The 14,335-nt window shown below is 44.8% G+C and overlaps 1 protein-coding gene across 1 annotated transcript; it reads right to left on the bottom strand.

The window, feature by feature from the left end:
* Nucleotides 1–13,553: 13,553 nt before the first annotated feature.
* On the bottom strand, nt 13,554–14,026 carry EDB93DRAFT_1146663 (uncharacterized protein). Its single transcript, XM_041449505.1, has one exon. The coding sequence runs from the start codon at nt 13,848–13,850 to the stop codon at nt 13,629–13,631; it is 222 nt and encodes a 73-aa protein (XP_041307677.1). The 5' UTR covers nt 13,851–14,026; the 3' UTR covers nt 13,554–13,628.
* Nucleotides 14,027–14,335: the final 309 nt, after the last annotated feature.

Here is a 14,335-nt window from a genome sequence, read left to right as displayed (position 1 = left end):
TTTATTAAGATAAAAACTATTAAATACTAATCAATACAGTGCTGTCTAACATTTTTCCTGTTCAATCTCACGGTGTACTCGACAGCAGTGTATTTGACGTTGATGATGAGCAGTTACTGGCACATGCGCTGTCTAATATTTCTGAGCAATATCGTATACAACACGGAACCTCCTTTGTTAATGAATATCCTCGATGAAATACTGATCAAACACTCAGTATTGGAGATTCTAACAATCCAAATCATTTACTTGGATCCTTTCCATGCTTATTTCCTTACGCTGCTGGAGGCTTCGAAGTACAAAGACCACATCCACTGTCATATGAAACTCACGCTCAGTGGGCAATGCACTACGCAGATCGTCGCTACCGCAAGGATTTACACTTTATGTTTCAAGTATTTGGTGTCATACAGAAATGCCAAGTGTGTAGACATGCCGTATTACAGGTAAATACTATTATCTTTACAGTTGCTGATCTTAATCTGAACTGAAACATACCGGCATAAGGTTAAGAAAGAAGATTTTCAGAAAAACAAACATCTCTTTCATTCCCTTACAGCTCAGGATCTACAAAAAATTAGTCAAGAACAACAACAACGTCAACTATGTTCCAACACTACCATATGAACTCTCAAGAAGCATTTAACTGCTGTGCGATCTAAAGTGATGGGTACGGATGAGTCACAAACCAAAATTTGTTCGTTGATTTGGGGAATGTCTGTGATGAAGAATCCGCCTTCATTATGGATAACTATCAATCCAACGGATATGCATGACCCAATAGCTCAACTTTTTACCGGTGCAGACATTGATCTTGACTGTTTCCAGCATCTAGCAGGTCCTGACTCATATACACGATCCATTAGAATCGCAGATGATCCATATGCAGCAGTGAAATTTTTCCACTTCATTATAACTGCGATCTTAGAAGAACTATTTGGTATACGAGCAAATCATGCCAAAACTGGAATTATTCGACAACCTGGCATTTTTGGAACAGTTGAAGCCTACTGTCACGAGTACCTTTAACAAATCATTATTCTTTCCTAAATCTTCCTAAGCGCCAATACACAGCGCCTAAGTCAAACCCTAACCCTACCCTGAAAGCGTCTATCATTCCTGAAATACCTTTAGCGCCCACGACACGTGTCTTTGATGTGACAGATGAAGAAGACGAGTTCTTTGATTGTGAATAGATTAGATTAGATATGATAAGATAAGATATGGTCACGTGATACTTCTTTAATATTCTACGATGTTCTATGGTACAATTCCCTTTCCTATTTTATGATTGGCTAGTAGTTACAACTCAGTTTCAATCTCCGTCTCAATAGTTGTATATAGGTAGCATGTCTTGGTCGATAGTTCTTTAGTTCAAACCTCTTGTATCTACATTGTAGCAATCCAAGACGTACTTGCTCCTCTCTCTATTGTCTGATAACCTTAGTCAAGTCCTAGTCTCTGCCCAAGCGTTAATTCGTTATTTGGGTTGTGACACCTACATAGGAACTGTCGAAGCTCAAGGACACGGTACTCTGCACTTACACATTCTACTCTAGATAGCAAACACACCAACTGCAACTGAGATGAAGAACCTACTCAAAACAGAAGCATTTCATTCTAAAATCGCTTCTTTTATTGCCCATAATTTTTGCGGATATCATCCAGATGTCACAGCGGACAGAATGAAAAACTTTCCACATGAAACAGCTGTATCCTATTCCCGTCCCCCAGATCCAAGATCACCAAATTTTGTAGTGAATAAACAACAATGCATTCGAAGTTTAGTTTGTGCTGTTCAAATTCACACCTGTTCTGTTGGCTATCTCAAAGTTGTGCAGGGCCGCATAATATGCAAGTGACATGCTCCTTTCCCAACAGCAGATACAGCCTGGATTGACTCTGAAGGTAGATGGGGACCAAAAAGAACATTTGTGATGATGAATAACTGGAACCCCACAATTCTACTCGCAACTCGAGCAAATCACAATATCAAGCTCATTACAAATGGAGAGGAAACGAAAGATATCGGTTTCTACATCTCAATGTACACCACAAAGAACCAACAACATTCATCTAACACATGTGCATTACTTGCAAAATCATTTGCTTTCCAACAAACTCGAGATCAATGCCATTCAGATATTCGAGAGCTTAACAAACATTTGATCCAGCGCTGCACTAATTCACTCAGTCGAGAACAGGAATTTAGCGCGCCAGAAGTCGTCAGCTATTTGATGAAATGGGAAGATCACTATATATCACATCACTTCGAAACCATTTATTTTTCTTCTGTGATTAATCTTCTGAAAAAAGCATGGCCACAATTAAGCTCCGAAAGGTATGGCGTTGACATTTCTTTCAATCAATTATGATAATGAATCGCATACAGTCACGTAGCGGAATTTTCAAGTACAGGAGAACTACATCATTGGCTTGACTTGACAGAAGCTTTTGATGCACGTAGATTTCTGCAGTGTAATCAAATATTATCTGACTAATATTCCTAGACGGAATATGCTGTATTACATTTTGAGGAAGAAACACAATCATTACAACTGCACGATCAAATTCGAGAATATATCGATCAAGGAGACACCCTTGAACATTTCAGTTACCTCGATTTCTTCCTCAATACTTATGAAGCATCGTTTATCAAGAACAACCAAAATAGTTCTCTACACTGGAAGACTCACATTTGAATTCCATACAGAGCTTCATTGACACAAAGCCGGTACTGCCATGTGTTGCACAACAAAAAACATGAGACAATGCCATACTTTCCTGGTCCTTGGCTTCCTCGCAGAAACGATAAACAAAGCTATCCCTTATATTGCGCTGCCATGCTAGCATTGCTGTATCCATGGAGATCATTAGCAGACCTCAAACCAAGCCATCTTACATTTGAGCAGGCTTTCAATAACTTTGCGGGTGCAGTGTCTACGCAAGTACTGAATATAATTGAAAATATTCAGTACTTTTACGAATGTTCAGACCAAGCATGAGAAAGACAAGTTAACCAAGTGTTTGATTCTGCATGGAGAATAGCTAATGTGGAGACTACCCAGAATGAAGAAGACAACACTGAAGAAATGACAATTGAGTTGCAAGAAGAATACATAGATGACAAAAATTCAGGTGAAGTCATCGCTGAATCTGATATCAAAAATGCTCTGGAAGATTGTCATTCTACTCGAGAAATGCTATACGCTGATGTAGCAATCAATATTGCAGAAGACTTTGCAATATTTGGAGACAATGTAGTCCAAACCATTCATTGCGCACCAAGGAGCAAAGCTACAGACGAAGACATGGAAAGGTGTATACAGTGGCGAGAGATAATAAAGCATGGCAACAGAGATAATTCAATGCTGATTTGAAACGAGAAAGGTATTCGCAACATCGGCACGGTTACAACAAATCTACAACGTCAATCTTCAAACAATATTTTCACATCTGTGGAGCTCCAGACTGATGCCAATCCTTCAAATGCCGTGGCAACTATACAGCACAACAGTTTGAATCTTAACCATGAACAGCTCATCACTTATACTATTGTTCGCAATGCATTACATGCATATCTCGCTGGACAACAACACAAGCAATTGCTTATGTTAATCATTGGAGAAGGAGGTACTGGAAAAACCATGCTATTGGACACCATCATGCGGTTATTCGCTGCTCACAGTTATGAATCGAAACTGGCACTTACTGCAATGTCCGGTGTTGCTGCATGCATTATAAAAGGTTCAACTTTGCATTCCTGGGCTGGTCTTCCCCCACGACAAATGCCTCGTTCTGACAAATGGGCTACTTATCCTCGACCTGACATGGCATTAAGACGGCATCAAAATATGGACGATACATTTCTACTCACAGTCGATGAAGGAAGCATGTTGACTACCAAACAACTGACATTATTATTGCAGGTAAGTTATATCTTTAAATAATAGTCTATTATACATAGAAAAGTTATACACTATCATAGGTTCTCAGCATTGTTAGATCTAAAGAAGAAATAGACCCCACAATGCCTTTCGGAGCGATGAATATAATAATTGTTGCAGACTTCCATCAATTTGCACCCATCGGCAACAGTAAGAAGGCGCTATTTGCAAGTCAACCTCCCAATCAAAAATGTGAAATAGGACACCATCTATTTGAACAGTTTCAAACTGTTATCAAACTTCAGCAACAACTTCGTGTTACAGATCACGAATGGAACAATATTCTGCTTCGTGCTCGTGACAGAGAATGCACTGCACAAGATCTATGAGACATACGTAGTCTCGTCATCACGGATGATACATGCAAAGTTCCAGACTTTAACTTACCACCATGGAATAACGCAGTACTCATCACACCTCGAAACAGTATACGAACACGATGGAATATGCTCTCTATCAACAAGCATTGCAAATACAGCAGTCATCTACTATATATTGCACCCGCAGAAGATTCAACAAAAAACATGCCTCTTTCTATGAAACAGCGACTTGCAACCACTAAATTGTCACTTGATCAAACTCAACACCTGCCAGCAGAAGTTCAACTCTGCATAGGAATGAAGGTGATGATAACCGAAAATGTAGCTCCGCAAGCAAACATTGCCAATGGCACGCGCGGAACGATAGTCAACATCTTATTGGACCCTCAAGAACAACCAAGTAATCATGTCGTTACGGACGGAAAAATTTACTTACAGTACCCACCCTCCATTGTAATCATTTGTCTCACTTTCGCTCAAATCCGACAACTTCCTGGTCTTCAGGAATACAAAATTCCCCTCGAACCCTGTGTACACCATTTCTCAATCAATTCTAAACCGTGATATACAGTGACATGACGACAATTGCCTTTGACTCCAGGATATGCATTCACAGACATTAAATCACAAGGACAAACCATCGACTACGTTATCGTGGAGATAGGCAAAACCACATCTTTTGGCTTAAATCCAACTAATGCATATGTTGCGCTATCTTGAAGCAGGGGAAAAGATACCATTCACTTACTACGTGACTTCGAAAACCATCTTTTCACTCGCCATCCATCGCAAGATTTAAGAGTAGAAGATGAAAGACTCGAGATATTAGCTAAATTGACTGAAGAGCAATACTTCCAAGGAAAATACAGGTGTACCGATCTTTGTAAGTTTCCTAAATCATGCAATATTCAACAACCAAATTGAAATACCACACAGATTCAATACCTTGACGAGATGTGTAAAAAAACTTGTATCAAAATACTGCAGTAGCAAGATTCAAAGAAAAGAAAAAAGATATGTTATTGATGAAGTACGTATCAAAATTTAATCAACACCTAAAGCATCACATACAACAAAATTGCCACAAATAAACATGAATGAAAATCCATATGTCTCGACTAAAAATCCTACAAGAACTATCACTATTCATTAATAAAAACTTTTAGCTTAAAAAAAATTGTACGTACCTCAAAGATCAATATGTCCTCAAAAATGCTCAACAACAGAAGATATATCGACAACATTAACCATTTCCGAACTGATACAAGTACAATTGTGAAAGGTGTGGATATGGAGTGATCCCCGTCCTTGAATTGTAGCTGTAAAATAACAATATCGCTATACAAAAAAATTCATTGCACACACTTACCTATTAAGAAAGTGCCTGGCAAGCGCTCGCAAGTTGATAGACAACTCATAGTGTATCAAAATATACAAAGTAGAATGAAAATTGAAAGTGCACTCACGACCAAAAAAAATGATTCCGAATAAAGACGCCGTACATCAACAAATATAATCAGAGACAAATTCTCCTATGTTTCGCTTCTCATCATTAACCATGAAAGTCTTTGATTTTGCTGCGCACCATAAAGCTTTAAAACAAAACCCAAATTATGCGGTTTACTCCCAAATCCTTCAGAGCGCTGAGTGGCGGCCAGGTGGAACAGGACATATCTTCACCGACAAGGCTAGCAACGAACCCTTCATAGGAATAGTAGTTGTGCATATAATTGATTATCGATTGCAATGCAGTCCTCAGGGTCTTTTCTAGACTCTAAATACGGCACTATGGAGAAAGCCAAGTATCAGTTTATAGGAGGACGAACACATAACAAAGATGGATTTGACGAGGACTTCACACGAACCCATGCTCTCTTCAATAACATCCAGAATGCGATAGCTGTCTCACAACAAAAAAGACATGTTATTGGATGTTCAGAGTATTCATTTTGCAAGAAACATATTTGAAAAGAGAGTGAGCCACTTAGATTAAAAAAATAGAAACTGAAATGACCTTGTCCGGATAAGGAACAAGCTGTGCCCAACTCGCCGACAGCTAGTCCACGCCAGTGTGCCTTGAAGACCTGGAAGACCCTGATGAGATGTCTACCAGCACAGGAGAAGTGCTCAAAATGTATGAAGAAACTGCTAACTGGCCCATGGATGAAAAAATCAGCGATGATATAGCCAATATCAAAGCATTTTACAAAGCTGTTCCGCTCCACGTTTATGATGAAAACAATAAATTTGTGGAACCTGCAGATGTCAACAAAGCGCTGTGCAATGCCGTCGCCAAAGTACAATTTATGCTGCATCACACATACCTGCTAAAAAACGCTCCACCACAAGACTCCTTCCCTGCCAATATTGAACAAATCTTGATACTGCAAGGAGGAAAATCCACAACAAACATCTACTCTTCAGATCCACAGGCAGGACCTGTAAAGTTAACAACTCACCATCGCTTCTTAGTCATGTACTAAGTGGCACCCCGAAAAAGGACCCCAAGCACCCCTCAAGATCAACACACCCAATGGTGCTAACACTGCCCAATGGCATTGTTGCCGACCTCAAGGCCAACCAGAAGTCCCTCAGACTCATCAACTTTCATTCTCTAGATACATACCTCCTAGATTTTAGTACTAACATGCCCCCCAGAAGATTCAGTACCTGTGCTGGAGCAAGTCAACCTAAAGCCCACTCCCCAACCCCACCCAATGGCCCCAATACTCGTAGAACCACCAGGAACCCCACCACAGTGGAAGAAATAGAAGTGTTACAGAGCTGCATCATAGACACCGAGAGTGCAGAGAAAATTTTATCAACCAAGCTTCTGTGCCAAGAAGGGCAGCCATACTCAGCGGCCCATCTCTCCACCATCCTATTTCATATCACCCAGATGTCATCAGCAACCCCACTTCCGGTCAACACAGCCATCCATGCAGTGGCATTCCTATTGAAACGACACGTGGCATATGAGATCGCGGAAGCTGCCGCCAAACACCTCTCCAACACGTTAACTCCATGAATTGTCGATCATGTCATTGCTGCCATCGCTCCCCAAGTCGCGACTGTCCATGCTGCCTCTGAGACCCTATCCTTGACTGTCATGCAGGCGAAGGAGCTACACCATTCCCTGAAATCGGAACAAGAGGAAAAAGAGGAAAGCGTGCAAATAGTGGCAGAGCATATTGAAGAAGCGGCTGATGCCTTGTTCTCCTCGGTGGAGGACTGCCAGAATGCTCTGAAAGTATTAACACCATCCCTAGATGCCACTCAGGACTGCATCAACCATCTTTCAACTCAGATGACGATCACCACCACACTCCCCACACAGATTCCATTCCAACCCTCCTACAGCTCGGTTGTAGCCTCCCACATCCCTCCCAAAGTAGACCAAGCAGTAGGACGTGTGGCGATACGTGCATGTCAGATTCTCTTAGACCCAAGGCCAGGTAACAACCTCTTCCCACCTAATACCCCCAATGCCGACATAGCAAAGAGATTGAAGGAGGTGATAACCAACATCCGCACTGACTCTACTCCTTCCGGAGGAGTCAGGGCCATCACGGCTCTTCATAATGGTGGAATCATTGTGGAGCTAGAGAATGAGTCTCTGGCTACATGGCTCCAGGGGCCGGTAGGAAGAACCCTATTAGAGGGTCAATTTGACTCCGCGATATCCTTCTGCAGCCGCTCATACACATTGGTACTTGAGTACTTACCCATTCAGACACAGATAGAGAGCGAGGAATTCCTTCGTCGGGTCAAAAGGGAGAACAGCATCCCCACTGACTCCCTAGTCGTCATTAGATGGATCAAGCCCACTACCTGTCGGACCCCAGGCCAATGCAAAGCATTCACGCTTCTCCAAATCGCGGAAGCACCCATTGTGAACGACATCTTAAGAGACGGTCTCTGTATTGATAATGAGCACATTTTGGTGCACAAGGATAAAAAGGAACCCATCCGGTGTGCAAAGTGTCAAGGCTATGGCCACATCGCACGCGGATGTTCCGCCACGATGGATACATGCGGAACCTGTGGAGAACAACACCGTACTACCCAATGCTCTGCATACCATACCACTCGTTGTGTCAACTGTCACAGTCTCACTCACACTAGCTGGAGCAGAAGATGCCCAGAATTCATTCGCAGATGTGAAATGCTCGATGAACGTTACCCAGAGAACCAAATGCCGTATTTCCCTATGGAAACTGCATGGACTCACACCATTAAACCATCTAGACCAACCAGGACATCCCAGTCTCCCTCTGCCTCCCCTACCCCAGCACCCACCCAGATGACGAGAAACCCCACACTTCGGCAATCAACTATACTATTCCCTCCCCGGACCTGCTCTCCACCTAGACCCAGCCCCAGTCCCAGTCCGTACCAACACCCTCAATCTCCTCACTCTCCTCACCCGCCCACCATGAGTCACAATGTATCTTCACCCCCGAACTCTGTCACCACCTCCAACCCTCCTGCTCCTCCTGTATCCCCCAACCAAATTGCTGACCCCTCCATCACCCATGCCAATGTCTGAACATGCTTGTAATAACACCATTAGCCTATGCATCTGGCAACAGAACCTGAACACCTCACCGACCGCACAAGCCTCACTCCTCAACTCCCCTAATGCCGCAGACTGGGACCTCATGGTAATCCAGGAGCCCCACATTAACTTCCTTTGTAACACCAGTGCTAACCATCACTGGCATGTCTTGTACCTGACCCAGCATTATACTCACCCTCAACAGCGAACTAGAGCGATCGTTCTAGTCAGCGCCTTGTTAGATACTAACACGTGGAAACAAGTATCCTTTCCTTCCTCAGACGTAATCATCCTCCAACTCTCTGGCCCCTATGGGCATTGTACCATCTTCAATATTTATAACGACGGCAACTCCCAGGACACACTAACTGCTATTGACTCTTTTCTAGAATGCAACATAGACTTTATCAAGACATCCAACATCGACCACATGATCTGGATGGGTGACTTCAACAGACATCACCCCGCCTGGGAGGACAGTCAGAACCAACATCTATTCAACTATGCCGCTGCTCAACCACTAATTGATCTTATTGCTGACTACAGTATGCTACAGCTCCTCCCATGCGGAACCCCGACCCTCTAATCCACTAGCACTGGCAACTGGACTCGCCCTGATAATGTCTTCGGCACTGAACAACTCTTAGATGTGATTGTCTCCTGTGAGACTGCCCCAGACCTATGCGGTCCCAAGACCGACCATGTTCCTGTTCTACTGACCCTTGCTTTAGAGGCCCCACGTGTTGACCAGGAACCACAGAAGAATTGGTGGGAAGTAGATTGGGAAGCCTTCAACAAGCACCTCTCTGCCCGCATCTCCTCTCGCCCCAACCTGCCATTGGCATCTGACACTGAATTCCAAGCAGCTGCCCACCACCTCACTCTAGCAATAACAGACACCATTGAAGCTTGTGTCCCCTACTCGAAGCCATGTCCACACTCCAAGAGGTGGTGGACACACCATTTAACTAACATGAGGGACCGGGTGAAAAGCCTTAGCAAGCTGGCCTATCAAATGCAGGGGTTACCTCTTCACACATGCCACAAGGAACTTACGGATGCCTGGAACCAATATGCGGCTGAGATCACATCAACGAAGAAGCAACACTGGGTGGAGTGGCTCGAAGACATTGAAGGTAATGACTTATGGACAGCTAATTGATAGATCTCTTCGGAGCCTCGCGATGGAGGCAAAACACGCATACCCACCCTCACTTCACGTGGACCGGGCGGAACACTGATAGAGGCCACCACTAACCATGAGAAGAGCCGCATTATAGCTGAGTCATTCTTTCCTCCTCCCCCCGTAGTTGATTCTGTTCCAACAGATGTAATATACCCTGTTCCAGTAGAGCAGCAGCCACCCATCACCTCCACCCAGATCACGCAGGCCATTGCCAACCTTAATGGCTACAAGGCCCCGGGTCCGGATGGAATCTGCAACATAGTCTTCAAAGAATGCGCTGGCGTGCTGCTGCCCTACCTGCTACACCTCTTTAATGCTGTTATCTCCCATCGCTCATACTATCAGCTGTGGAGGTCCTTCACCACAGTTGTTCTACGTAAGCCGGGCAAGCCTAATTACTCTATCCCTAAAGTGTATCGTCCCATCGCGCTGCTTAATACCACCAGCAAGCTGCTGACAGCAATTATTGCAGAACAACTAATGCTCCTTCTGGAACACCATCAGCTGCTACCCAATACTCACTTCATGGGACGCCCCGGAAGGTCCACTACTGACTCACTTCATCTCCTAGAGGCAACCATCAAGGACGCATGGAGATCTCACCGAGTGGCATCGGTATTGTTCCTTGATATAGAGGGCGCATTTCCTAATGCAGTCACCAAATGCCTGATCCACAACATGTGGATGTGTCGTATACCAAGCGATATTGTTCACCTCACTGAGCAGGTACTGACTGGCCGACAGACTCAGCTTCACTTTGATGGATACACGTCTGAATGGTTCCCTGTCACCAATGGTATCGGACAGGGAGACCACTATCTATGATACTTTATATCATCTACAGCTCGGACTTGGTCGATGTCGTGAGACCCCGCTGGGGACGCAAAACCATCAAAGAGCTGACTTTGGCATTTGTCGACAACACTGCCTTTATCGCCATTGCCAAGGACTTCGCAACAGCACATGGGATGCTGGCAGACGTGTTAGAGCGTCCAGGAGGGGGATATGAATGGTCAAGAGTGCACAACTCCCATTTTGAGACTAACAAGTTTGCATTAGTGGATTTCTCTATGAACAGGCACAAAGACCATCCTAATATGTTTATCCAAGGCGCTACTATCCAGCCGACTCCAACTCACTGCTTCCTTGGTGTTATTCTCGACCAGGAGCTTCATTGGAAGGCTCAGGTAGATAATGCGGTTGCGCGAGGGACGGCATATGTACTCCAGCTGTGTCGTCTCTCCTCTGCTGCTAAGGGACTGCCAATGTGTTTAATGCGACAGCTATACCAAGCTGTCGCAGTACCTAAAATGCTCTACGCCGCTGACCTTTGGTTCTCTCCAGTGTTCCGGACTGGATCGGACAACCTGCAGAGAGGTTCCATTAGTGTTGCAAGACAACTTTCCTCGGTTCAACGACTTGCAGCGATAGCCATCACTGGAGCTATGAAGACAACGGCAACTGACGTCCTCGAAGCACACGCTAACCTCCTCCCCACCACGCTACTCCTACAGAATACCTGCCATCGCGCCATCATCCGACTCACCACCCACCCTAGCATGCACCCCCTCTATCTCCCACTCAGGAGGGCTACACAACATTATGTTGGCTCACATCGCTCCTCCCTCCACAGACTCACCCATCACTATGCCATTGACCCAGATGAGGTGGAAACATTGATCCCAGCTCGACACTCTCCAAGCACCAAGAACCCATGGACTACGCACATTGCTGACAGCAAAGAGGCAGCTATCGCTGAACATGAGCAACTAATGGATGTTAATCAGGTTTACTGTGATGGATCAGGATATAAGGGTAAGATTGGCACCGCAGCAGTACTATTTCACGCTGGGAAGAGTCCCAGAACACTGAGATTTCACCTGGGTACCGAAGAAGAACATACAGTTTTCGAAGCTGAAGAGGTGGGACTGACACTAGCCGTGAGACTCATTGCTACAGAACGTGACCTAGCCTTCCCTCTGTCAATATCAGTGGACAACCAAGCTTCCATTCAGACCGGTGAGAGCTTCTGTTCACGACCGGGATCATATCTGGCAGACCGCTTTCGCAGGATGATGCAACAAATTGCAAAGGACCACAACAACTTTGCAGTCTCAGTACGTTGGGTGCCTGGGCACTCGAATGTCCATGGAAATGAGAGGGCGGATAAACACGCCAAGCTCACAGCAGAGAGTGCCAGGAACAATAGCTCACGTCCCTGGCTGCCCAACTTCCTATGTTGTGGTGCTCTGCCTCTAAGTATTTCGGCACTCAAGGAAGTCCATTGTAAAAACACGCATGCCCACTGGGAGTGCCTATGGCGCAAGTCTCCACGCTTTGCATGCATGCACCTGTTAGACCCAAAACTGCTCCAAAGATCATTCCTCAAGTTGTCCATAGCATTCCCCAAACGACTCACTGGCCTATACATGTCCCTCCGCACCGGTCACATTCCTCTCAACAAGCACTTGAATCGCATAGGAAAAGTCGCTAGCTTGTTTTGTGCCCATTGTCCACAGATTGAGGAGACAGTGCACCATCTTCTCATTGCCTGTCCCTATTACTGAAGAGAACATCATGCTCTCACCTGCACACTCAGCCCCAAGGCCTCCTCCATCCCTTACCTCGTGTCCGACCCTCTTGCTATACCTTATTTAGTTCAGTTCATCAACGCTACAGGGAGACTTAGAGCGACCTTTGGTGATGTCCCCCTCCCTCACAAACCGACTGAATGATGACTTTTGCCCCGTTTTTAGCACCACAAGCACCGCATTGACATGCACATGCATATATTATTCCCGCATACAAAATTACACACTCGTCTACACGGAATCGCCCACGTTCACCCTTGGCTTCAGTCAGCCAGATGGGAGAAGTCCAACGTCAACCCCTCTGGCCTTCTCATATACATACTATCCTACTGCCCCCAACCAGATTCCTGTACTAGACCGTACAAGCGGCCGAGTACTCATTCAGTTTTTCTTTAGTTAGTTTACAACTACCACACACACAACACAGCCATCTCACTCTCGATGGGTGGCACGTCTAAAACGGCCAGTGGGAACGGCAGACTGGTGGGGGTACGCCCTACACCAGGGCATTCATGCACCCAGAGATGTGCTTAGGGACACAGGTGTCCTATAGGCTAGATAGTTTTGTCCTCCATAGAGTCTCACTCTCCATAGGACAATAATTGGATTTTTTTTTTTTAAAAAAAAAAACAACTCACCATACTCCTCCACCAGAAGAAGCTCCTCCCACCAAAAAGATCCATACAGAACAAAGCACAGACATGAAAGAGAAATGAAGAACTTTCATCTAAAAAAGCAGTGTACGTATTGCGTTGAAATGGACTTGTATTTGTATCGCACATAAGATAGCTAGGCTGGTATACAACCTTGGTCACATGATGTAAACAAATTGATATTACATTCCAAACTCAACCTAAACTGGTGCAAATTTGCAATAACAATATCTGGACAGACAAGCAAGGTTAAAATCAGCCACACCGATGCCTAGTTTCGGAATCAGCTGTAACAGAGTCTTTGCAAGTCACTTGGAGCAGTTCTGCTTGGAGAATCCAATTAATATTGCCTCTACTACCGTGCTATGAACATTCAATGTCCATGATCCTCGATATATCCTATTCTGAGCGATTTGGGCGAAGGCGCGCAGCGCCTCCCGGTCCCGAGTTGCATGTCCTGCCAGATAAAAGGTGAGCTGCAAGGGTGAGAGGGAAAAGAAAACCATCGCGAGCTACTCATGACAGGGATCAGGCGCAGTCCGGACCACCGAAGAGGGAGAGCAATGAGCAATGCTTGAGTGTTGACACGAACCATCGCGTGTTGAAAAGGGAGTGGTGGGTGGGGAAAAGAAAAGGAGGAAGAACATTGTCATTGAGGACGACTGAGACCATATGGCACAACGTCACAGTACAAAGTCAGAAGGTTCATACTGCTTCCGACGCTTGCGCAAAGACTTAATTCTATTCCTACACTCGTTCCTCGTTACATAAGGTGCTGTTTGGACAGCGAACCCTGGTTCGAAAATCGCGGTTGAAAACAACACGTGATGATGGCACGTGTTGCCAGGTGCCTGTCAACAACTGACTAATCTTTGTCATATACACATACCTTTGATCATTTTATCACCGTCGAAATGTCTGATAGATCCAGCAATGGGTCTACTCACTCCCTGTGCTCCCAAGGTACTCTTGAAGCAGCAGCAGCATCCGGAACATCCCATAAGGCCCCTGCAGTGTGGTCAAAGGCAGAGGAAACTGCCTTTCTTGAGTTCCTCTTGAAGGCCCTTCCTTCCTCAGGTG

This window comes from Suillus bovinus, assembly GCF_016758785.1.
Source record: "Suillus bovinus strain UH-Sbo-P2 chromosome Unknown EDB93scaffold_28, whole genome shotgun sequence".
In the NCBI taxonomy this organism is placed as follows: domain Eukaryota; kingdom Fungi; phylum Basidiomycota; class Agaricomycetes; order Boletales; family Suillaceae; genus Suillus; species Suillus bovinus.
The sequence above is the reverse complement of the archived record's forward strand: the minus strand, read 5'-3'. Positions and strand labels throughout refer to the sequence as shown.